Source organism: Malaya genurostris, chromosome 1 (genome assembly GCF_030247185.1).
Source record: "Malaya genurostris strain Urasoe2022 chromosome 1, Malgen_1.1, whole genome shotgun sequence".
Lineage (NCBI taxonomy): Eukaryota > Metazoa > Arthropoda > Insecta > Diptera > Culicidae > Malaya > Malaya genurostris.
The window spans coordinates 35,445,231-35,470,070 of NC_080570.1; the positions used below are offsets into that span (position 1 = coordinate 35,445,231).

Below are 24,840 nucleotides of genomic sequence, written 5' to 3' on the forward strand. Positions count from 1 at the left end.
TTAATGCAAAATGGGTTATTAAACATCGATAAAATCCGAGAAAACCGATAAAGTTTTTCAGGTGGGCCAAAATATATGAAGTGGCCAAAATACCTCTGTTACCCTACTCTTCGCAAAACTTTCAATTTAAAACTACAAGCATTCGATTTATATTGAAAATCTTCAAGAATTTGCAATAATTTCTCCGTAATAATCAAAAGAGAAAGTAAACAAAGAGAGGTTTTCATTTGTAGTTGGAACCTTTTGTTGTGGGACTGTCGAATTTTTCGACATCACATTAACAAGTTATCCAGATCCACAAAGTCTTGACTTTGGTTTCAGAATTCTGAAGTTGAATTCCTAAATCGAAATTCTGAATTCGAACTCCGAACATAAATTAAGGAACTGAACTCAGTTTCAGAATCTAGCCAAGAATCCTGTTCCGAAAATATAGTTCCAGAATTAAAAATTAGGATTCAGTTTCAGAGCCTAGTTTAAATTTTTACATCTGCATTCTGGAATTAATTTCTTAACCTGAAATTAAGTTCAGAATTCAAGTGGACCAGATTCCAAGCTCTAAATTTAGTTTCAGAATCCAATCCAAAATTAATTTCCCAAATCCTTCTCCAGTATTAAGAAACTAAATGCGATTGTTGATATTTAATTTGTTGTTGTTGCTGCTGTTGATAATTTGTTGTTGAAGACGATTGCTCACTGTTGACTTATTCTCAACATAAAGCTCACTGTCTTAGCTGACTTAATTTTCCTTAACTGGAATTTCGGATTATAGTACACGTGAAACGCACTTGTTGCAAGCAGAGATGGCATTTTACTAGAGTGATACACCAGGGCGCAAGTTTCAATTGACCACTGCGGATACATTTGGTGTGATCCACACAAAGAGGAAAGCGCACTTCTTCTCAGTGTCCATTAGACAGACTTTGAGTGCATACTTATGTTGAAAGAAGCTGGTGCAGGAGAATCACAGCACGTTGTGTGAAACCAAATTTGGTTATTATTACAATTATTTTCTCTGCGTGTACTGCTCGTTCATACCAAACATTTTAGAAAACTTCAACTTTGAGTTATTTTTAGATATCTCATATTACTGAAAATTTTATCATAAATTGCTGACCAATTATGTTGCTGCCTTAATGTATTTAAGAGATATTCAGAGATATTCACGATTAAGTTCTACTCATTCTCGTGCAGACTAAATTTTGAAAAGGTACCCCATAGTAAATAAGTCAAATTCACGATATAAACGAACATGCAAATTTTCGATTCTAAAGCAAAAGTTGTACGAAGCATAACGATTGTATTGTAAAAAAATGCAACACTTTCTTTAATGTATTTTTTATTGAAAAAATTGATGAAATTTCGAGAAAAAGTAGTCTAGAGCAGAAGTTCCCTCCACGGTTCCGCAGATTACAGGTTGGGAATAGCTGGTCTAGTAGTTTAGAAGTGTAAAGTTTTGATACAATTTGTCAAGTGGCTACCGAGATAACTTCCGAGTAAGGAGTGCTTTAACAAAATATTTTGTGTGTCACTGTTGAGAATTCAGGAGAGTCTCACAGGCGAATCGTAAAATAGTTGGAAAAGTTGTGGTAAAATCGTTCATGGAATCCCGACGACACCGGCACTAAAGCGAAGAAATATAACCCTTTTGAACGCAAGAAAGATGAGGGATCACTTCAGCACAATCCGAGCCTTTTGATTCAAGATGAAGCCAAAAAGTTTTATTCTTACAGCTGATTCGTTCATGAAGCGGACCAGACTTCATGTTTTTAAAGTAACGAAAGAGTCTTACCGAACTAATAAACATAAAACGAGGCCAAAGCTTTATCGCAAGTGGTTGGTGCAACCGGAATGCATAGCAATTGACGACGTGACGTAAATTAAAGTGGATGTCAAGTAGACCCCCGGTCAGAGTTTTTCCTTGTCAGGTTCCGCCTGAATGTTCCAGAACAAGCCGTATATAAAGACCGGCACCATTAACGGCCAAATATATAAAGAAGAATGACACCAGTAACACCTGTAGATCTTTCTACCGTCCCACGAAGGTGACACTTGGTTTTGACCGGATTTGGCATCAGGCTTTATTGTGAAACAAAGTAAATGAATTGAGTAAAAAAACTTCATTTGCCTTTTTCTTATGTTTCTACCATATTATTCAGTGTTTTACTTTTGCGTAAATTTTCCAAATCGATAGTCTCCCACGACAAAACGGCTTAACTGCAAATGACTGTTTCTCTCTCTTTACTTATTCTTTCACGATTTACCAGATTCTTTTAATATATGACGCCTTACTCTTCGCGAAACTTTCGAGTTAAAACCACAAGTATTCGATTTATAAATGAAGTTTTCAAGAAATTGCTGTATTGTCTCCGTAATAATGAAAAGAGAAAGCAAAAAAAGAGAGGCTCTCATTTTCAGTTAGGCCCTTTTGTCGTGGGACTATCGAAATGCAGCAGTTATTATTTGTGAGCAGAGTTACCAGGTTATTTTTTCAAAAATCTGTCAAAACACAAAGATTTATCTGGATTTGTCTGGGTCAACTATATACAAGGAAATTTTTGCCGGGCTAAAAAGGTCTCCCCACCAAACGTATAGAGGCCAAAACCGTAAAGATCAAGCGAGATCTGACAAAATCGGCCCTCTGTCACGATGCCATCTTGATGAGATCAAAATCGGAACTTCAAAATAAGTTGATTCAAACGTAAACAAACAATCCGTAATACAATTGCTTTACGGTTTGCCTCGTTTAGTGCACGAACACTTCCGGTGAAACCCTCAACGAGTGAACACGTCGTATCATGTTAGTGCGGTGAAAATTCGAGTATTTCCATCCGTACTTCGGTGACTCCACGTTGTCACATAGCGAGGGTTTCACTTGTAGTCCAGTGAAAAGAAAGTCCATTGAACTATAAACGAAAACTAACTGGCAATACACTGGGGTCTCTTTTTACGCGGTTTTTTTTTATGCGGTTTCTTTTTACGCGGCTTTTTTTACGCGGATTTCCGAAGTTACGCGGTTTTTTTTACGCGGATTTCTGAAGTTACGCGGTTTATTTTTACGCGGATTTCCGAAGTTACGCGGTTTATTTTTTACACTGATTTCCCAAGTTACGCAATCATTCCGTCTGTTTGGGGCACCCAAATAAATCTTGCCCCCGGGCCCATTAATACGTGAAAGTGAGGCTGGAACAGTGAGTATCTTTATATAAGTTATTAGTGGGAAATTAATGAAAACGTTCGTGATCGCTTCTCAACAATCGGAAAAGAAAATAAACTGCAGCCTTTTGTGAAATCCACTAAGAATTGATATATTTTTATTTGTATGACTGATAAGATGTATTTGCATTTTCAAGCTATGCAAACAACATCATCATGCATTCCACATGATAATTAAGCCTAAGCATTTTCAGCAGTTTAAATGACAACTAAATCGCAAGTGTCAAGTCAATTGAATGTTGGGTTGTAATACATTTGTAGTATATCTACAGTTCGATTGATGGAAAGATTTATATTGCAATTTAAGTGTCGAGTCATATTCTTCTTCTTCTTCCTTTCTGGTTGGCGTCAACTCATTTGAGATGACGCCGAATTGATGGCACAGCAACTAAGGCTATATTGCCAGTTAATTTTCGTTTATAGTCCAGTGGACTTTCTTTTCACTTGACTACAAGCGAAAATCTCGCTGTGTGGCTGCGTCGAATCGTCAAAGTACGGCTGAAAATCCTTTCTTTCTTGCGAAATACTCGAATTTTCCCCGGACTAACACGATGCAACGTGCTCACCCGTTGAGAGTTTCACCGGAAGTGTGTCGAGTCATATGCGACGAAATGAAGTGTAAAGTACTTCCGTCTAACGTGTCGATTTCTATCAGTGTAAGACAGTTGGTTGACAGATTACCAGAGTTGCCTTATTTCCAAATTCATCTAACATTTGCCATCTTATCATTTCGACAGACACACTTGCAAATCAGATCTAATTTTACCAATCACTCCTCATAGTTTTTAAATTTCAGCATATCTCAATATGAATAGTTATTGTCGTCTAATATGAGTCAGATTATAACTGGATGGTGGATGTTTACATCCATCAAAATTCAACTAGTCGGAAGAAATTAAAAACGTTGGATAATTTTTTCAAATTTTGTCAAATATTTCACGTTTGTGTTATGTCTCTAGTTGAACTGCATATATTAATGCACGAGTCAAACAAATCGAAGATGATACGTAGAGTAATAAAAATAAAAATAGAACTTGGCATCCCTGATGTGATAATTTTTCAAAACACCGCTATTATAGAGAATTTGCATTCTTTTCGTGATTTACAATTAAACATTTGTAAGATATATCCGAGTGAGTAATTGATTATTAGTTTACCGTTTACTACGACCGTCTAGTTAGATAGACACGATAACGATTACAGGTATGTTCAGAACAATTTAATATTTAAATGCGGTTTAATATTATATAATACGAAGGATGTTTGTGTGTATGTTTGTAGTGACATAACTCCGACGGAACGGAACAGAGATTGTCATAGGGGAACTTTCAGAGGGAAAGAGGTGTAGCAAGTAGCGATTGTGGTAATATTGTGTAAATTGATATTTTTTTATATTTTTTATTCTTTATAGGGTCATTTTTTCTGAAGTCGGATTTGAAAAATCTCGAAATGACCACTATTGAAGCATTGAAAAGTTCGAAACAAAGAACATCCATATCACTAGACAAAAAATTATCAATTTTACAGTGCCTTTCGGGTGGTCAAACTGCAGCTTCTGTCGCTAGAGCTTTTCGGTTGAATGAATCAACTATCAGAAGTATCAAGAAAAATGAGGCCAAAATAACAAAAGCTGCTATTGAAGGAACGGTTGGTTCTGCTAAGCTTTCATCATATACACGAGATCCTACGATGGTAAAAATGGAAAAAGCATTGCTGCTTTGGATTGAGGATCACGCACAAAAGGATATACCCCTAGATGGGGAGTTGATAAAAAACAAAGCTTTGCAGTTATATGGCCTACTATCGAATGATGGGCCATGTACAAGCTCTGCTGTCCGGAGTTTTACTGCAAGCAAAGGATGGTTTTACAAATTTATGCAAAGAAATTCAATCCGTAATGTAAAACTAAAGGGTGAGAGTGCATCTGCGGACACAACGGCCGCAGACCATTTCAAAAAAACTTTTATGAAAATAGTCGATGACGGCTCCTACCACGCAGATCAAATATTTAATGCAGATGAGACAGGTCTCTTTTGGAAGAAAATGCCTAGTCGAACTTTCATTGCCAAGTCGGAACAAAAGGCTAGCGGATTCAAAGCAGCGAAAGATCGAATAACTTTGATGTTTTGCTGTAATGCATCTGGCGACCGTATGTTAAAGCCACTATTGATACATAAGGCAAAGAGACCACGTGCTCTCAAAAATGTACAACCTAAAGATTATCCTGTACATTGGATGTCTAACCGCAAGGCTTGGATGACGAAGGAATTATTTGAACAATGGTTCTATGATTTTTTTTGTACCGGTAGTTCAGGAGTATTTAAACAGCAAGGGAATGGATTTTAAAGCCTTGCTATTGATTGATAATGCCCCTGGTCATTGCGAATTAACACATTCTAATATAAAAGTTATATTCTTGCCACCAAACACAACATCTCTAATACAACCGCTAGACCAAGGAATCATCTCAACATTTAAAAAACTCTATATAAAACAATCTTTTCGGTTCATCTTACAACAACTTGATCGAAAAAGCTCTGAATCTCTGCCAGAAGCCTGGAAAAAATACACCATGAAAGAGTGTCTAATTAACATTGAAGCAGCACTAACGGAAATGAGGAAGTCTACACTCAATGCTTGCTGGCGTCCACTTTGGCCCGACTGTGTCATTTTTACAAAACCACAATCGGATAATGCAGTTTCAGAAATCCTGTTGTGGGCTCACGCAATGGGAGGTGAAGGTTTTGAGGACATGTCCAGTAAAGATATCGACGAACTTTTAAAGGAGTCCGTTATAGAAAACGAAGAGTTATTGGACAGCCTCAATGATACAATTGACCCAGCGATCGATGATAGCCAAGAAATAAGTGCGACAAAAATTAAAGAAGGGTTAGATTTGGCGAATAAGCTAGCGGAGCATTTTTTAAAATGTGACCCTAATATACAACGTGCTATTTCCTTTAAAAATGATTTTAATTATTGTATGGTACGGTACAAAGAATTGGAATCAAATTTATTGAAAGAAATGCAAGAAAACATTGGTACTGAAGTTTCCAGTGATGTTACAATCCACACAAAAAAGCGTAAATTTGTAATTTACGATAGTGATTAATTTTTCATTTTTTGTTTTTTGTTTATATTTGTTATTGTTGTATGCTATATTTGAACTCAACTGTTGTATGAATTTTGAAAGTCGAATAAATAAATTTGAAAAATCGAATAGACAGCAGGATATATTGTTTTATTGCCAATACAACTTCCATTTATTCTGTGATTTTGAGCAAATCGTAAAAATTTTAAACTTGTAAATTTGTGTGAGAAAAAAACATGAAGAAATATTCCAAAAGTATTTAATGGCTCTCTATGAGGTTTTACGTGGGTTTCTGAAGTTAAGCGGTCTCAAATTTTCCCAAAGTCGATTTTCACACCAGATTACACCAGATCTGGACGTTCATGCATTCTAAGATATTTGCATCAAAAAAATTATTCCTTAAGTTTTGCGGTTTTTTTTACGCGGATTTCCAAAGTTACGCGGTTTTTTTTACGCGGATTTCCCAAGTTACGCGGTTTTTTTTTGCGCGGTTTTGTTTTATGCGGTACGTATCCCCCGCGTAAAAAGAGACCCCAGTGTATAACTAAATCGCTGTGCCATCAATCGGCGTCATCTCAAGTGAGGTGACGCCACCAGAAGTAAAGAAGAAGAAGAAGAAGTGCACGAAAATTTGTGAATTTTGGGTCGACTCTCTCACAATAACTTGTCGGTTTAGTTAAAATACAGCAGACAGTGTTTTGGGACATCAAGTGCAGGTAATTTTCACAATTTGAGAATCGCGATGATTATCAAAACATCGCAGTGTTTGGGGCTCGAAACACGAGGGGCTCAACGTAATCGGTGTACTTTCAAATGGCTAATGCTCACATACCGGTGTCAGATGGCTGGAAAAAATCTATTTGTCAAACAAATCTGGTAACCTGGCAACGTTGTTTTGGAGTGGCTGCAGGCTGTGTATATTTTGGCAGTTCACAATTGTTTTAATGTATTGCACAGCAGAAATTGGTGGAACGTGCGGATAGTAAGATTTCCGAAGTAAAACGGGAAAAACAAAATTTAACTCTGTTTGTCTAACAATCTAACGCTTTCCCGGTCCAGTGCATTTTTCGCATCATATCTGTGCCATTCGAAAGTAAATTGATACATTTGGAGCGTACGTTGAACGTTGTGCGTAGTTCATTAGAGCGAAAATCGTCACCGATCCTCAACCTTGGTCCATTTTCCCCAAAAGAGATGTGGTGCAGTATTGATTTGACCGCAGTTTCAACACCGTGGAATAATGGGTCTTATTGATTTTATATTCAGGTAATCAAGTGATGCTCTGCATTGTCTTAAACGCTCGCTGTATTTTTTTTAAAGGATTTAACTAAATTATTGACAGCTTCAATGCTTAAGTCAAGTTTATTTCCGTCAGTAGTTTTTTTTTTTTTATAAAAATAGAACTTAATATTCAAACGAAACGAATTTCGCAATACCGTTCTATATCGATTTGCGGATTTATTGCTCGAACTAACAATTATCTACTCAATATAGGAGGAACAAAGTCGCTTTCGTACATACACGGATCAAATTATTAAGTATATCGAGCGTCATTTCACATACCCTCTTTTGGCGTTAATTTCATGTTCCGTTCACTTCTTGCTTGATCAAAGTTGATTTATAGCTTATGAACTGATTTTCTCCTGTTCCACCCAAAAGCCGGGCGGATGAAGAAGACGAATAAAACGCGGAAGAGTTTGCACAAAGGTAAGCTAACAGTTGATCGCACGCTACCTTCTTCGAATTTGTCTCATTTTTGGTTTGTTTGAAAGTAGTGAAAACTTTAGCAACTCTGTTCATGTTTCAGATAATCTAAACACGTCTCGCTATCGCTGAGTTGTTACACGTATTACTCGCTATGTCGCTACACGTGGTTTGTTTGGTTCTTTCGGAGTTCTGTTCAACCATTTCTTGTATCGAATCGTATTTTAAAATTCCATGCACTGATTACGTCACTTCTTTATTTTGTATATCACCGCCGTTTAGACATCTATTACTGTGTGTATTTAATTGTCTTATCGTGTCCGTACAAAGGGAACAATGATTCGAGGGCAAACGTTTTCTAATGCCTAGCAACAATTTCCTTCTTTCAGCTGGCAACTAATTTTGCAGCCTTTATTCAAAATGATTCGACGCCTCTTCAGTACGCTGTTAACCGATTATCCTACGGCCGGAGAATTTTTACCGGCAGCCTCACCCAATAGCAATCTTCCAGCGGCAGGCTCCAATGCAAATGCCTTTCGAAACCACCAGCTCGAGTCACTGAACTGGTTGCATTCAGTTTCGCCGTGCTTTCCAGTCTCCGGTGACCAGATCGACGTCATCAACGATCCGACTGTGTTCTACAATACCCTTGTGGAAAAATGTGCTTCTGCAAAGCACCGGATTATGTTGGCCAGTCTGTATCTGGGTATTGGGAAGTTAGAAACTCGTCTAGTGGATACCATCCAGGACCGAATGCGGAACAATGTGCATTTGCAAGTCGATGTTTTATTAGATTTCACTCGAGGCACACGTGGAGAGGTAAATTCTAAATCCACTCTGATGCCATTGCTGCAGCAGAGTGACAATTTTCGATTGTCACTGTATCACACACCGGTTCTGCGAGGACTGACAAAACGCCTAGCACCGCCACGGTGGAACGAACTTCTCGGGATTCAACATATGAAACTATACCTGATTGACAATACGGTCATTTTGAGTGGAGCCAATCTTTCCAATGATTATTTCACCAATCGACAAGACCGTTACGTGAAGATCGATGACCCTGGGCTGGCAGACTTCTATGCAAATTTCCTTCAAAAAGTACAGGAATTTAGCTTGAAGGTTACCCGTGATGGAGAAGTGAATTTACATCAAAACTGGAATATGTTACCCTACAAAAGTTCACACTCAGATTTTGCTAGCGAAGCGAAAGAACGTGTACGGAATTATTTCAAGACAGTATTGGAAAAGCAACGAACTATTTGCGAGAATGATACAAGTAACTGTTAGTAATGAAATATCTTGGGTGCCAAACTGCATCAATTTTACTTTCAGCCTCTGATACCTGGATATTTCCGTTGATTGAAATGGGTCAACTGGGAATTCATCATGACAGTCTGGTAACTAAGGGCCTTTTGTCCGGTTGCTTACCGGATTCTAAACTTAATCTAGCAACAGGTTATTTCAATTTGACCGAGACCTACATGGAAACTTTGACGAACGGTTGCGAGGCAATGTGTAACATCCTAATGGCACATCCGAATGTAAGTCGTCGACTGTTCAACTATCTAAAATTCGACTGAAATCAATCGCATCATTTCAGGCAAACGGTTTTCTGGGAGCTAAAGGTCCTGCCGGTGGAATTCCAGCCGCTTACTCTCTGATCGCACGGAAGTTCTATGAAAAATTGCAGAAAGCTGGCCAAGAGCACCGATTTTCACTGATGGAATACGAGCGCACTGGGTGGACTTATCATGCCAAAGGACTCTGGTATTACTTGCCGGGCTCATCGCTACCGAATCTGACACTGATCGGCTCATCAAATTTCGGCGAGCGATCGGTTAATCGTGATCTGGAAGCGCAAATCTGCGTGGTCACAACCAACAATGGCCTGCAGCGGAAGTTGCAGTCAGAGTTTGAAAACATTTTGCAACATTCATCGATGGCCGAATCTGAACTAGTCTCCCGACCCGTTCCCCGCTGGATACGAGCCGTCGTTGGATTGTTTAGAAACTTTTTCTAAATTTCTTGCGTTCCGTTACGATAAACAGTCAATGCGACACGAAACAGCACCAAAAATTAAATTTGATAGTTCATAGTTTATTAGATTCGTATTAGCGCGAAATCGCTTTTGAGAAATTTAAACCCTACAGCGTTGAACGCTTTTCGGTTTACTCAAACTCGTTCATAATTCTAATAAAATTGTGTTTCATTCAACCAACTGCAAACCTTTCTTTTTCAATAACGGACGACATCCAGTCAGCATTGTGCATTTGTCTCTAATTAATAGAAAAACGTGTATTTTATTATTCATTTTCGTGTATTTGATCGCCCAAAACCATACCCATTCCTAAAAACTGAGTTCGGTTCCTATAACCTCTTGAACCAAAAAGCTTTCACTGAACAGAGTCGATAGATAGGCTTCCGCTCTACTTCAAGCCCAAAGGCTACCAACTAGAGATGGAACTCGATATCATCGTGAAATCGTCGATATCGATGATTTACAGTATCGATATTGTAACCATAGCACTTAGTCAAATTATAATTTTATGTGAGATATTGACGCGTTACTAAAAAATAAGTGAACCAGCTTTTACTTAGAATTAACTTCCTACAAGCAGACCTCCTAGAGGGTGTTAAGTACTTATGGTTCTACTTACAATCTCAGAGAAATAGGTTCAGGTAATAATACATATACAAATTGTGTTATGTAATGTAATTATCAATACATACGCTTGAATTGTGGAAAAGTTCATTTATAAAACGCGTACAAACTTTATCCGCGGAAGAAAAAAATGCTCTGGTTTATAAGAAATAAAATTAATACGGTTCATTCAAACAGTATATTTAGTTGTATCATTACAAAATAAAAATATTTGATAAATTCAACCAACTTTTTCCTTGATATAAACGTATAGCAGGATTGAATCAACATCGACATTGCCAATAACATCATCTCAACTTCAATTCACAAATAGAGAGCATTGTTGATGTTGAAGAGAGAAATTATTTCAAAACAATCATATTCTAGCTCGAAATCATCATAAATTAAATTTAAATATCTATTACCTGTTTTGTTATTTTAAACATTATCTATTTTTCTGCGTGTGTTTAGAAAAATGTTTTGAATAAATTGATATTTGGTTTTCGAATTTCTGCTCGACGATAGTGACGATAGCAGAAAAAAAGTAAACGCCGGAGAGCTCGGATCGGTCGGATCGGCCTAATGCGGATAGCCGTTAAAACTGCTTTTGCGTTTTGCAACAATGGTTGTTTTCCTAAGATTGTAAATTGGTCCTTAATATTAAGTAACTTTTTGGCAGAATGTATGCTAAGCAGTGAGCAAACAAAGCACAACAAACAAGCAAACAGTAAAGTTTAGGCGGAGAATAAAATAATGGCTAAAGAGTACAGTAAGTAATTCGAACACGTCTACGAGATATCTAAATCTTTGAACTTTTGTAAAACGGGATGAATATGCGAAGATCCATCTGTAAGGTGTTTCGAGGAGGGATTGTCTGGGGTCCTCTTGTTTAAAAAAAATGGGATCCTAGAAAAAACTGACACGACAGAATTAATCTCACTAGTGATCTTATAACCAGAGATCAGCGGAGACATTATGATTCCAATTGAACTTCCAATATGAATTTAAGCAAAACAGATGGAAGATTTTCTGCTACAAGTGTGATACTTTCAAAGTCGAATATTGAAAATTTTATTGCGCGAGAAATGAATTTAATTACTTACTCATATTTAATGTTTGAAAATTTAAATTCATATTTAGCTGCACTTCAATTGTGATCGTGATTTATATATTACAATACTCCTCTTGAATTTTTCAGTTACAAACAATATTGTGAGCGAGTGACTTTTTCAATGTTCGTGTTTGTTTGTTTGTGAAGTATCACAATCGTAGGCAAAAATTAAGTGTATTCATCTCTTTTGTTTAAATTCATTGAGAAGAAAAGCATGAAGCATTTGTGTTTTATTCCACCCCGATTCTGCAATCCGACGGATTTGTGATACGAACTAATCTACACTTTTGTTCGAGTTCGAATTTTGCATCCTTTATTCCGTTCGACTTGTACGATTCGATCGACTCTCGTTCGGGAACACTTGAAATTTCGAACACTACACTAAGAAAAGAACCATAGTAACCGTAACCTGTTTTTCATTGTCATTTCAACTATACGCTTAAAAAGTGTCAACAATCATGATATATGACTATTCACCATTTGTATTGTATAAATTACTAGACAACAAAGACTACGACTTGACTAAACTATTTGTATTTATGACTTTTCTGGCATGGTCATCCTGGCAATGGTAGTCATCTCAAATATAAGAACAAATAGTTAAAATCACAGTTTCTAGAAAGGTGAAATTGCTCTCGAGCCTTGATATATATGAGAAGCGAAATAGTTATTGCTACTAGTAAATATGTTCACAATATAATAATGTTACCATAAATAGATACATGGTTTAAAAGACGATTATGAAGTTTGAAAACACTATTCATGTAGTCCATATCAACAGAATTTATGTAGTAAGAACATTATCGTATAGTGTTTTTCAACCTACTATGTATTACATTTGTGCTGACTATACAAATTGTCAATGAACGGGTGCACTGTTGTTGTCACATAAAGTTAAAATTTCGTACATGGGTAACACATCAGTGATGGATTTCAACAAAATATTCTATATTGTGACTGTGTACTTTGGTAGGTCTTGCAGGTAGGTAAAGTTTGTAGCCTTACTATTTTCCGTCGTTGAAATTCAATTTTTCAACAATTTTTCCGGCAACGGTTATGTTTTCCAGTGAAATCAACATCTCGTATACGGTTTATTATTCATTATCGGTCGCTGTAGAAACAACATCAAGCGATTGATGAAATGGAAGATTATCATTTGATTCCCGGATTCAATTCGCTCGAATCCGACGGGAAATCGCAGGTGGGTATCGAGGTTTGCATCTGGACTTGACTAATAATTTCTTTCCTGCTGCCAATTCCTGCTTCAGGAAAAACTCCACCGGACAGAGCCTTGGATCAACTGATGCTATCAAGCAATGCTAAGCAATATTTCACCAGGTATATTATCATTTGATTTGATGCGAAAATAAAATAGAGTTTAATGAAATTATTTTGTTGTTCTTATTTTAGAATTTAAATTCATAAAACTTTTCAACATTAACTCATGTTTTGCTGATCTTCAGCATTGTTGAATCAATCACTGCTTTTAGTTTCAAAATAACTAGAAATGAAATGTCAAAAATACCATGACTCTGGTTATAGCAAAAACTATAATGTAAAAAAAAATATTCGGTCATGGTTAGCCTAACCATCTCAATCGTATTAGTTATTCATACAATACACTGTTCAATATTACTATTCTAGAGCCGATACCATTCATAGTAAACATGAACTTGACTATTGTTGAAATCATCTGATTTCATAGTCGGCTGAAAACCACTATACGCTCATGGTCAAGTTGGCCCTCTATATAGTAACAGTTACCATACTATTTTTCTGAGTGTAACCATCAAAGCTGTCAACACCAGAGATGCCAGGTAAAAATTTCAAATATCTGCAGACTAGAGTGACTATAATCAGAGTGGCGACAGCTGTTCGTTTGGAATGACAGCTACCAGTTCCAAACGAGCAAATGACCTGTCAATTCAATGTAAAGCTAATGGAATGTTTTTAATTGTTGCCAGCATTACGGATGAGATGTCGTCACTCTGGTTATAGGCACTCTACTGCAGACAGGGTCTGTAAATGTGAAAAAAAATCTGCAGTCAGCAAGTATGTCTTGCTGGCAGCAATTTCTCTATAAAGTATGACACGCAAAACTGATTTGGCGAGCAAAAAAAAAAGGTGCGAGAATTTCAAAAGTCGGCAAAAGTCTGCGAGAATTTCAAAAGTCTGTAAAAGTCTGCACAACAAAAAATGTCTGCAGCAGTATATCCCAAATCTGCTGATTTACAGACAAATCTGCAGACCTGGCATATCTGGTCAACACCTAAGACAAGACCTGACAACTGGCTTCTTATTCTTCCTTCCGAACAGAGATGCCATTTATACAGATTTATTTGTATTATACAGATTTTTACATACGCATACAGATTTATTACAGAGTACAGATTTTATACAGATTTTCTAAATTTTATACATATTTATACTAATGTCACAAAAAGTAAGAAAGAAAAAATTTAACTTTTCTGCCTGAGCTATCTTTTAGTATTTGATTCCACTGACGATATAAAAGTCTATCAGTCAACGGACAAATCACAAATTAATATGAAAATCTGTAAAATCCATTTATGTTATAATTTGAAACCAATTTGAACTGATATTCAATTTTTTTCAATGACTAAGCGAAAACATATATTGGAGAAGCCAAATGAATGAAAAACTAACAGAAAAGATGATTTTTTGGAAAAAGATACGCTCAGAGACAGTACTTTATTTAAGGCATATGTAATGGCATCATGGAACTTTACTGTCAAACTGAGAGTTGTATGAACCGACTTGACGTTGCATATTGGGCGTTGCAATTCCATGTCAAATTATAAAGTCATCAATTTCAAACTAGATAAATATATGGAATTGCAATTCAATTGTGGATAAAAAATACTATGAAACTTCGTCGTTGAATTGACTGATTGAATCTACCATCCTACAACCACAATCTATTGGAATAACATCTTTTATCATCATTTTGTTGTAAAAATTTCATTTTATTAGTGAATACAGATTTTTTATACAAAGAATACAGATTTTCTATGAAAATATCTGGCATCCCTGCTTCCGAATCATCCTTCTTAGAGTGACTATAATCAGAGTGGCGACAGCTGTTCGTTTGGAATGACAGCTCCCAGTTCCAAACGAGCAAACGACCTGTCAATTCAATGTAAAGCTAATGGAATGTTTTGAATTGTTGCCAAAATTACGGATGAGATGTCGTCACTCTGGTTATAGGCACTCTAATCCTTCTCGTCATTTTCGCCCTGTGGAATAAATACCAACGTATCGGCTACAGTGTAGCCATATTTACAGATTTTTTTTATTAATTATGATAGGAAAAAAATAAAACATTTAAATTTTTAGACTTTAGGTTTTTGATTTGAAATGAACATGAAAAATGTTTTAGTGAATGCATTTCTTTATTATATATTAATGCTTAAAAACTATTAATTTAGTTTTGATGACAAAACACGAAATATCTCATGTTGAACGCAAAATCGAATCCATTGTTGGCGTATTACCGGATCTTTTGGAAACCGGAAAAAGTCAGGTTTGGATAGAAATGCTTAGTGCGACCACAGTGTGGAACACAACAGTTCATTCTTCTCGTAGAACTGTACACACTTTCGAGTTTACACTAATTTAACAAATCTTTTTTGGTTACACTTTAATTCACTAAAAATAAAAACGTCTTGATGTCTATTTTAATTACACAGTGCTGCCACTATGAACATTTATTACCAATGAGATTGAAAAAAAGTGAAACATTCTCCGAAAATTTTCATTTTCATTGATGAGCTAAAATTATACATTTTAATAAACTTGTTTTCTGATTTTCTTTATACTTGGCATCATTGCTCGCGTACCCTGCAAAAGTTTTTCTCTTTTCACAATGTCCAGGTAGCAACATCAAAATCAGCCAATCAGAAGCTGGTCCATTTTGGAACAAAAGTAGACCCCCCCCCCAGATATCAGGTCTTGTCTTAGGTCAACACTACTTACACGCTCTATATTATTTATATTATGCATTTCTTAGTAAACGAAACCGTCACACTTGTATAAACAAATTATAACGATTTTATACCGAACAGAAGTAATACGTACGCAAGTCAATCGAGTAATGTTCGAAAATTGAACAACTCGAACGAATGATATTCGAGTTCATACCCAACTCGAACGGAACGCAGAATGGAAATTGCGCATTCGATTGGAATATTTCGAATCGATCGACGTACAGAATAGGGGTGTCTGTATGATTTACAAAAGGATTCCGAATCAGATACTACAACCGATTCTGAACCGATCCGAATTAGAATCGTTTGTTGAATCTGATTCGGATTCCAGGTGAATTGACTGGGCAGTTCATTAAAATCCGAGGTTAAAAAAGTACGGGTGTGTAATGTCAGATACATAACTGGATGTCGTGAATACGAATAAAACTGACACGATTTCTTTATACTTTCGAATTCGAATTGATAGTTGATCGATTGTGTGTATTGTGGAACCGACGACACGACCAGGCACTTCGAAGAAAAATCGCAATAAAAAGTGTTCATGCGCGATCACTATCAGTTACCGAAGTATTGAAAGACCCCTAGGTAATAATGAAAATATATTTTACAAGCATCACTGCTGTGGTTGCTACGAAATAGTCACCATGCACAGCATAATAAACAAACAGGTAATACTTTAAAAGATGTATTATAAGTAAAACAGTTTATTTCAAGTTAGGCTAATTATATTGATTGCAGGAATAAACCAGTTTTCATGGCGCTAACAATATGGCGATGTAATGGTGATCTAGCAAAATGGAACATATCCGTATATATATATATATATATATATATATATATATATATATATATATATATATATATATATATATATATATATATATATATATATATATATATATATATATATATATATATATATATATATATATATATATATATATATATATATATATATATATATATATATATATATATATATATATATATATATATATTACCAATGAATTTTTCGTTTGCTATCTACGTATCTATCAAAAATATTTGAATGACAACAGGAATGATAATGTCGTTTCGGGATTTTGGTTTTTTCCTTAACGTGCAGAACCGCGATTTTGCATTTCATTCTAATAATCAAAATACCCTGTCAAGTTGTTCCCACTGATTGTCTCGTCTTCTACTGGCGTTTAAAAAGAGTTTCAGGCCCTAATAACCGTTCTCACTTCCACTTTCACTTCACACTTATATCACTTCACTTGATTTTCCCTGTTACTGAACTGTTACGCACACTGAAGTAGTCACTGTAGTGAAAAAAATCATTTTTCCAAAAAAATTATGTGATGTTCGTAATAACCACAAGCTCATAAAAGTAATTACTTTTTCCTCTGAAGCGACTTTCGTGATAAATACCTACATTCACTTCACTTGATTTTCACCGTGAAGTGATACCTATAATAAGGGTTTTCACCGTGTAGTGATACTGGTAATAAGGGCCTCATTATATGAATTCGATATAAGGGAAGAATTAAAAAGGGACACTCCGTTTCCGCATTTTAGCGTAGGCCACTCGACCTACGGTTGAGTAGTTACGTACATATATCATTAAATGCAATTCATATCAGCGAAGCGCAGATCACAATTGATTGAAATTGTAATCGCAGCATATTTCACCGGTAACTAAACATTTATTTTGTGTAGGACTTTTATATAATTGAAATATTGGTGAAAAAGTCATATAAAATTTGTGAATGCTGATTAGTACATTTGAAAGTATATAAATAATTGCAATCACGATCGAAATGATTCTAACAAGTAGCAACATCATCAAAACTGCAGCATAACACCAACATTCGCGGTCATACTGTTCATCTGAGTACTACAATGCAATTGGTTGAAGATCATTCTGGTCTCGCGGTGAGATTTTCTTCACCCTCTGAGCATCACGCCGTAGATAAACGCAAAAGGGTTAGTTTCGGGTCTTTACGCACTTTGAAAAGAGGCTACAAGAATACATATTATTAGTGAACAGAATATATAATTAAATACAAAATTAGCAAGCCATAAAAACTCTCAATTCCGATTTAGATCCGCAGTCGACGATGAGAACTTCTGAGATGCTCTAGATTGGGCATATGCAATAATTAAACCGAGAACGATTACCTTGAAAAGATAAACAATGGTAACTAGGGTTACTGTAACTGTTATTTTGAAAACAACAATTTCTCTGACCGCGTTCCCAATTTTAAACATTTTTCATTAGATATCATTTTGACATTACCAGTTACTGAGGGGTAGCTCGATTTGCGATACAGTTTTAAAAGCGAGTGGCAGGTCGTGTCGTCGGTGGAACTTTCTCCCTTTTCACTACTAGAATTTTAAACGATTTTTGACGTCGATGATCTCATTTCGGATTTGCATATTTCATTGAAAGAAACTATCAAGATGTTGTACCGGATTCATTTCTGCCTTTTGGAAGGACCAAATTGTGGAATTCTCTACGATATTTAGCACAGTTCGGAACATTTTTCTCGAACGTTCTTCGTACAGCGAAATGTGCACGAAGCAAATTAAATTGTTTTGGATTTTCACCAAACTAATGATTTTTACCTTCGATTTGCAAAGAAGTAATTGTAATAGTTCTTTAGATAACATTTAGTCATTAGAACGGCTGATTTTATACAATATTGTCCACTTTTCGTTTTTCGCTCTGTTGCATGGTGCAATCGCTCTTGTTTGAGTTGAAACTAGCTTTGCGTACAGAGCGCAAGACATCCGCTCGCAGTGCCAAATGACGCGAAACTGGTATAATGCGTCTTCTCGCTTTGACGACCGGAAGACAAATGATAACTACTACCTGTGCGTTTCTTTTTTCAACCACGCAGAAGGTGCGCTCTCCGCCGCTGTTTGAAGGCGTCTTCTCGCCCCGACGTCTACTTCCATCCAACGCACAAGAAATGATGATCGATTTTCGACCACGGTTCCCCTTTTATAACGCTCAGTTCAAGATATGTGCCTGGCTACCTCAAAATCGTCGTCCTTGTGCGGTAAACCGAAGCAAAAGTTAAGAGTTTTCCGCGTTGTTTTCAAATTTCGAGAAAACTTGAGCTGTTTGTAGTTATCTTACACTGTTCAAAAAATTATCCTAAATTCCTGATCATATTTTTGATGAAATAGTGAAAGAATTATTTTGCTGCCATTAATACAAGTCGAGATATTCACGATTACGTTCTGCACATTCTTCCGTATGGCTTTTGAATTTTGAAAAGACGACCCAAAGTAAAGTAAGTCGTATTCACGACAAAAAACGATACAATAATAATAATAATAATAACAATTGAGATCATCACTCCTATTCCGTATTTCGATCGAATCGGATTGTTTCGAACGAATGCGAAATGTTGCATTCTGTATCTTGATCGAGTTCGAGTTTTCAATACAAAAGTATCACTCGGTCGGATTGCAGAATGCAAATTTTCACATTCGTTCGAAATAATCCGATTCGATCGAAATTCAGAATTGCATATCTTTCATATCTCGTCAATGTATATAAATGAATTAGTGATATGCCCCTCGATTGTTTCGTTTTGATGCCTGCCACTTGAGCAGCGCAGCTATCGCATAAAAGTTACCTGGGTATGTCAATTCGACGTGAACATTTCAAAAGGGCCTTAAAACAATTGACAGATTCTCTTTGTTTACTTTCTCTTTCGTTTATATCTGCGTTATTATGCAATAATTGCAATTGTTCGTTACATGTATGATACTATTACAAAGCTGGAGATATTTTCTTTCATTCTATATGTAAATTTGGTAAGTGAACGTGAGAATTTAGGTGTTATTAACAGAAGAGAAAGTAAACTAAGAGAATCTCTCATTGGTTTATGTGCCCTTATGAAATATTCACGTCGAATTGTGAAATAAACCCTGTTTCTCGTTGAAGCTTCCTGCAATGTTTAACTTTGTTTCCGCTACAAAAGAACCGCGAATATCTGTTCTTTCGAACAAAAAAAGACAACTGCTACAATATATGAATGTGCATGTTACATCGCAATCTTTAAGGTAACGCGACACTTTATATGAGTAAATAACCATATTTTGCGATTTCAATTCTTTGGCAGAGAAAAAGTAACGAAAATGGCTCATTGGTCGTATTCATTGATTCGGGATATGAAAGATCCAACAAAACAGTTGATCCGAAACGAGTTTGCAGTAGTAATACGTGATAAATATCCCAAAGCACAAAACCATTTCCTAGTACTCCCATGGGAATCGATTGACACTGTTTATGAGGTAAACCGTGCTAGTAATCGAATGTTTTTTTTCTATAATTTGTTTTAAAATGAACTTTTTCACAGTTGACTCCGAAGCATATGCCTTTGTTGGTGGAAATGCATTTACTAGGACAAAATGCAATCGAACTTTGCCAGGGTAGTCGAGAACAGTTCCAACTGGGATTCCACATGCAACCGAGCATGCAGCGGTTACATTTACACGTGATTTCAAAAGATTTTATCTCACACTGTTTGAAAACAAAACACCATTGGAACATTTTCAATACAGAATTTTTCATGCCTATTAATAGTATGATGATTTTTCACGCTTATGGAGTATCTGTAGAAACTAGACTCTTTTTCAGATATTATGGATGAAATCGAGAAGAGTGGTTGCATCCAACCACGTTCCAAGCAGTACATTAATAGCCTTCTGGACACGCCAATGATGTGCAATCAATGTAATTCTACTTTCAATACAATACCCAATCTTAAGAGACACTTAGTAGTCCATTGGAATGGTTCCGGAATCTTATAATTCAATCATGTTGCCACTTCAAAATATGAATGATTTTGCGTCTTGATAATAGAAGATATATAGAATAAGTGCATCAAATTACTAGACTTCTAAACGATAAGCAAGCATTCTTTCTACGATGGCCACATGTCAAATTTATTGTCACTGATTTCTAATGACATTTACAGAAACAAGTGTCCAAAACCTGTCAGAGCGAGTCCATTTTGACGTCTTAAAGACCGAATGGATTTTCACAAAATCGCGCACAACTCTATATACAAATGATTTAAAATTGGATCTTATATATTTACTTATAATAGTTCTCTGCTCATAGAAAAAAATGTGAAGCATATTTTACTATATAGTATACATTTTTATACAATTGATCTAAAATCCTCATCGTTATGTAGGACACGTGAAGATTGAATCTGGCATTCGATTTTTTTTCTCGAAGCAATTTTAGGTCTACTTCTAAAAGTTATGGCGCAAAATGGCAGCGTGAGTCTTATTTCTATACTACAGCACCAACCCAGAATAGATTATTAGCATACCAGCTTGGTGTGGTTAGCGTTGGCAGTAGCAAAATCCATCCGATCATTCCGAGCAAATACAATCCAATGAAAATAGCCTTCCGGCGGTATGTTTGGCCCAATACTTCCTGAATATCTGGAAACCCCATGTGATTGCAGAAAGCGTGTGCTACAAATGGTGCTAAGAAGTGGCCGGAACGAACGAACAAGTAAGCCGAATAGATACCAAAAATGGTGGTATAGAAAAACTGGAACAAAGAGACGGTGAGGACTATTTTCATTGGAGTGCCGTCTCGCAGCCTTTCATTTATATGATGAAGATGAGCTGAAACAAACTGGAAGTGTTATTTTTTCTTCGATCGAATTAGTTCAGTTTACCTAATCCAAACAGCAGGGGTGTGATCAGTATGGCAACTTTTGGTTGAAATGTTTGCAATAGTAACGGCAGCATACATGCACGGAAAGTGAATTCCTCTGAGAGTGGAGCGATCAGATGATTCCGTAGCCACATCAGATTCTGCACCGCATTCATCCAGTACATTGGCTCCGAGTATATACGCCAGACACCATTGGTAAGCGTGACGCTCAATGGTCCTAGAAACAGCACCGATGTCAGTAGCAGAGGTAAACATATGGCCGTTAGCAGTCCTTCAAGTCGAAATCCCATTATCTCCCACATGGTGTACTTTCGGAATACACCCTCACATGTCAGAAAATATACGAAAAGTGGGGCTATCAACATGACCACAAATACGCTGAAGAATCGTCGTTTGATGGTAGAAGGATGATCTCTGCAAAAAATGCTATTGTTTCCGATGATAAACAGCTGTTAGGAGCTTTCTCACCGATCATGCCGAGACTTCCACACGTACAAGCTAGCCACGTAGATGACAGAAATGGCAAAACATGCTCCTACTGATACCAGCGCAGACAGCTGTATGTCCGGGACGGATTGGAACTCTTCCGGTTCCATTTTTGTCTCGTTTCTCAGGCTGCCCGATTTCCAGATGCGGACCAATAGGTCCCAGTGAGACAGTAGGAATATTACGTCATCCACTTTGAGGACTGCATCTGCATCGGTGGATTGTTAAAAAATGAAGAATGCACAAAACTTATGAAAGCAAAATTTTTTTTTTGAATAATAAAATATTTATTATTTTCGAAAACAAATCACTAGGCAGCAACGCCTTAATAGCCGGGTTATGACGTTTTACATATTCACACGCTTATTCGAAACTACTAAATAATTCTAACTTCTCACTTGCTATAATTGATTGCATTATCATTGTTTGGAATTAATCGAACCTAGGAAGGAACTAAACAAAATATTTTCTTGATAGTTAAATTTATTCGCCTTTATTCTGAATAACGGCGTATAACGCTTGCATAATCAAAGATGCCTGGATTCGATTATACCATATTGTTCATAAGAAATTTCTATGATATTACCAGACACTGGCTGCTTAAAGAGATTTCAATCTTCAGTTAAGCTCCGCCATAGCACGGCATCACATTGAACATATCGTGTCGGTAGTGTGGGTGTGCAGTGCTGCTACCTATTTGTGAGTACGAGATTCGATGCGGCCATACCGCTAGCTAATTTGCTCGTAAAATGTGAGAGCTGGATATCTTGATAATATGATATCTTTGTCGGTTTGCAACTCGATTACCACAAGCAAAAGACAACAGACATTCGTTGGTGATCATGAATTGACCAGGGAGTTTATTACAACAGTTTCGGAGCCCTGTAAAAAAGAAGCTCATCAGTGATTTTATTTTGGATTGCGCATATTTCCTGAACTGAAAAGGGTAAGTAATAAGTTTCTCTTCAAATATGAATAAATTACTAACCATTTGTATTTATTTCAATGGATTTTGGATTAGGATTCCAACTACAAGATGGTGTATCTTACTGTCTATAGTAAAGTCGTAGAGCCGAGCAATGAGCATTATAATTTGTAACACTTGCAAAGGCCTATCGTACGACATGGCTCTAATAACATGTTTGTCCCGAAATAGATAGATTATGAAATACTTCTGTTGTTGTTCTGTATTACTGGACAGTTTTCAATAGAGATGGCAATCCGTTAGTGGGCTGGGTCTGGTCATAGGTACCAGACGGCTGCCAGGATCGATTCAGGGACGGCTGTCGAAGTCAAAACCCGTCTGATGAGTTTGATGCTAATAAATATTTCAAAGTATTCGGCATATGTCCAACACTAAATAAATATCCGGTATCAATTTCCCGAACAAAAACTAAAATCAATGTTGCAAATATTCTTCGTGTAACTAATTCATTCGTCGATCTTCGCCGCGAATATGCTTCTATTCTTTACGAGACGGGTAAACAACGTTGAGCTATTCACTGCACGAAAGAGAGAAGGGTGAAAATGAATAAGCAATAATCGTAGAGAACCCGAATATACTAATACATTCTTCGCTGCTGGTATACATCGTGCATGTTCGTTTTATACATTCGTTTGTCATTCTTTCATTTACTTTACTCTTCGAATTGGTTCGAATAGCGTCACTGCGATGATCGTTGGTTTCCATTCTTCGCGAAGCATTCTTTATCTAATAAATTCATCCTATCTCGTGATTTGTGATTAATTTGCTTGTTTCAAAAACAGCACGAACGATCATCGCGAATTAGGTTTTGACGATGATCGCTGTATGAATATTCGTTCCATATTCGCGTTAAGTCATTCGGTGGTATGTTCAATGCGAATAACAACTGCAAGGAATAAATCTTCGTGCAAGCAACGAAGCAGCGTCGGCTTCGTTCGCACTCGAATATACGGACAAATCCGAATACCAGAACGATTATCGAACAAAGGCGAAGGAAAGCGAACGATTCAGCAACATTGACCAAAATAATAACGAAAAAAGAAAAAGGACGCACATTTTCCTACGTGGTTCTGGTCACCTCGGCTGCCAGCAGTATGGCAAACGGCTGGCAACCATGTTTCGTTCAAAATCGATGAGTGGACAGCTGGACACCAAAATGTTTTCCAGCCATACTTTGTCCACTGATAGTCAAACCGATGACATGAACGGGCACTCTAAAAAAAAATCGGCCAAGCCTATTCACCTGAAAATCGAATCATAAAAGTGAGCTGATGCGTCACTACTCTTTTTAAAAGAACCGCACCTCACCAGTTTACTGACATGCTATCATGTTCACAACATTATGAAGAAGGAAACAAACTACGAGCCACCGGAAACGAGATGAAATGTGTGCACGAACTTTACTTTGTTTTTCCTAACGTGCATCTATCTTTTTTAAAGTGGCCCTTGCTCTAGACAAAACTTTTAATCGAGTAGTGGATTGACGAAAATATTGTCAAAGAATCAAAGTTGCTAATCAATCCGACAATATTTTCTCTCCAATGATGCCAGTTATTTAATATGAGCAGTTGCAATTGAACAATCCAATAAGCGTGATCACCACGAAATAGCGTTGTGGTGATTGTTTAGACACATCCCATGTATTTAGAAAAAAATTTGACGAATTTTTCCATTTACTTGAGTTTGAACGAATTCAGCTGGCAAAACGTTACAAATATTGGTAAAAAAAATGATTATTCACGTGTTGTCATCAAACATATGGGCCCTTATTACCAACCCGTGGATAACTTAACAGCTCCCATACATCGAGAATATAAGTAAAAGTTTTGGTTCTCTGGTTCCACAATGGCGTCGTAAATAGAATAACATTTGGAAATAACGTATCTGTTTTTCGACAACCTGCG

General features: G+C 36.6%; 4 protein-coding genes and 1 long non-coding RNA gene across 8 annotated transcripts; 4 read left to right on the plus strand and 1 right to left on the minus strand.

Moving 5' to 3' along the window:
• Positions 1-4,662: 4,662 nt before the first annotated feature.
• Positions 4,663-6,178, plus strand: LOC131425650 (tigger transposable element-derived protein 1-like). Its single transcript, XM_058587708.1, has one exon. The coding sequence runs from the start codon at positions 4,663-4,665 to the stop codon at positions 5,557-5,559; it is 897 nt and encodes a 298-aa protein (XP_058443691.1). The 3' UTR covers positions 5,560-6,178.
• A 1,033-nt stretch (positions 6,179-7,211) lies between these two features.
• LOC131436899 (CDP-diacylglycerol--glycerol-3-phosphate 3-phosphatidyltransferase, mitochondrial) lies at positions 7,212-10,236 on the plus strand. 4 transcript variants are annotated; one of them, XM_058605876.1, is made up of 5 exons: positions 7,212-7,286; positions 7,364-7,570; positions 8,398-9,287; positions 9,344-9,552; positions 9,612-10,236. In XM_058605876.1, the coding sequence occupies exons 2-5, from the start codon at positions 7,545-7,547 to the stop codon at positions 10,029-10,031; spliced, it is 1,545 nt and encodes a 514-aa protein (XP_058461859.1). In that variant the 5' UTR covers positions 7,212-7,286; positions 7,364-7,544; the 3' UTR covers positions 10,032-10,236. The 4 variants fall into 4 exon arrangements, with proteins under 4 accessions (XP_058461859.1, XP_058461868.1, XP_058461876.1 ...); XM_058605885.1 differs by having other exon boundaries at positions 7,231-7,300; XM_058605893.1 differs by adding an exon at positions 7,918-8,011 and having other exon boundaries at positions 7,232-7,570.
• Positions 10,237-12,137: 1,901 nt separating this feature from the next.
• On the plus strand, positions 12,138-13,150 carry LOC131434554 (uncharacterized). Its single transcript, XR_009230356.1, has 3 exons — positions 12,138-12,745; positions 12,831-12,964; positions 13,032-13,150. It is a non-coding gene; the product is annotated as an uncharacterized LOC131434554 (long non-coding RNA).
• Positions 13,151-19,493: 6,343 nt separating this feature from the next.
• Positions 19,494-20,679, plus strand: LOC131436929 (aprataxin-like protein). Its single transcript, XM_058605928.1, has 5 exons — positions 19,494-19,580; positions 19,711-19,829; positions 19,889-20,060; positions 20,126-20,351; positions 20,407-20,679. The coding sequence occupies exons 1-5, from the start codon at positions 19,524-19,526 to the stop codon at positions 20,577-20,579; spliced, it is 747 nt and encodes a 248-aa protein (XP_058461911.1). The 5' UTR covers positions 19,494-19,523; the 3' UTR covers positions 20,580-20,679.
• A 390-nt stretch (positions 20,680-21,069) lies between these two features.
• LOC131436920 (CAAX prenyl protease 2) lies at positions 21,070-22,068 on the minus strand. The gene is made up of 3 exons (XM_058605916.1): positions 21,934-22,068; positions 21,467-21,879; positions 21,070-21,413 (listed from the first exon to the last, which is right to left on the minus strand). The coding sequence occupies exons 1-3, from the start codon at positions 22,059-22,061 to the stop codon at positions 21,070-21,072; spliced, it is 885 nt and encodes a 294-aa protein (XP_058461899.1). The 5' UTR covers positions 22,062-22,068.
• Between the last annotated feature and the right edge of the window lie 2,772 nt (positions 22,069-24,840).

What these genes read in the sequence shown, in the direction of transcription:
- LOC131425650 (XM_058587708.1), top strand. Translation starts at nt 4,663, where the DNA reads ATGACCACTATTGAAGCATTGAAAAGTTCGAAACAAAGAACATCCATA.
- LOC131436920 (XM_058605916.1), bottom strand. Translation starts at nt 22,061, where the DNA reads ATGGAACCGGAAGAGTTCCAATCCGTCCCGGACATACAGCTGTCTGCG. An exon ending in TGGAAGTCTCGGCATGATCG is followed by an intron (nt 21,880 to 21,933) that starts GTGAGAAAGCTC and finishes CATTTTTTGCAG; the next exon opens with AGATCATCCTTCTACCATCA. An exon ending in ACCCCTGCTGTTTGGATTAG is followed by an intron (nt 21,414 to 21,466) that starts GTAAACTGAACT and finishes AGTTTGTTTCAG; the next exon opens with CTCATCTTCATCATATAAAT.
- LOC131436899 (XM_058605876.1), top strand. Translation starts at nt 7,545, where the DNA reads ATGGGTCTTATTGATTTTATATTCAG. An exon ending in TATTTGCGAGAATGATACAA is followed by an intron (nt 9,288 to 9,343) that starts GTAACTGTTAGT and finishes TTTTACTTTCAG; the next exon opens with CCTCTGATACCTGGATATTT. An exon ending in TCCTAATGGCACATCCGAAT is followed by an intron (nt 9,553 to 9,611) that starts GTAAGTCGTCGA and finishes GCATCATTTCAG; the next exon opens with GCAAACGGTTTTCTGGGAGC.
- LOC131436929 (XM_058605928.1), top strand. Translation starts at nt 19,524, where the DNA reads ATGTATGATACTATTACAAAGCTGGAGATATTTTCTTTCATTCTATAT. An exon ending in TCATTCTATATGTAAATTTG is followed by an intron (nt 19,581 to 19,710) that starts GTAAGTGAACGT and finishes TTCTCGTTGAAG; the next exon opens with CTTCCTGCAATGTTTAACTT. An exon ending in CGATTGACACTGTTTATGAG is followed by an intron (nt 20,061 to 20,125) that starts GTAAACCGTGCT and finishes ACTTTTTCACAG; the next exon opens with TTGACTCCGAAGCATATGCC.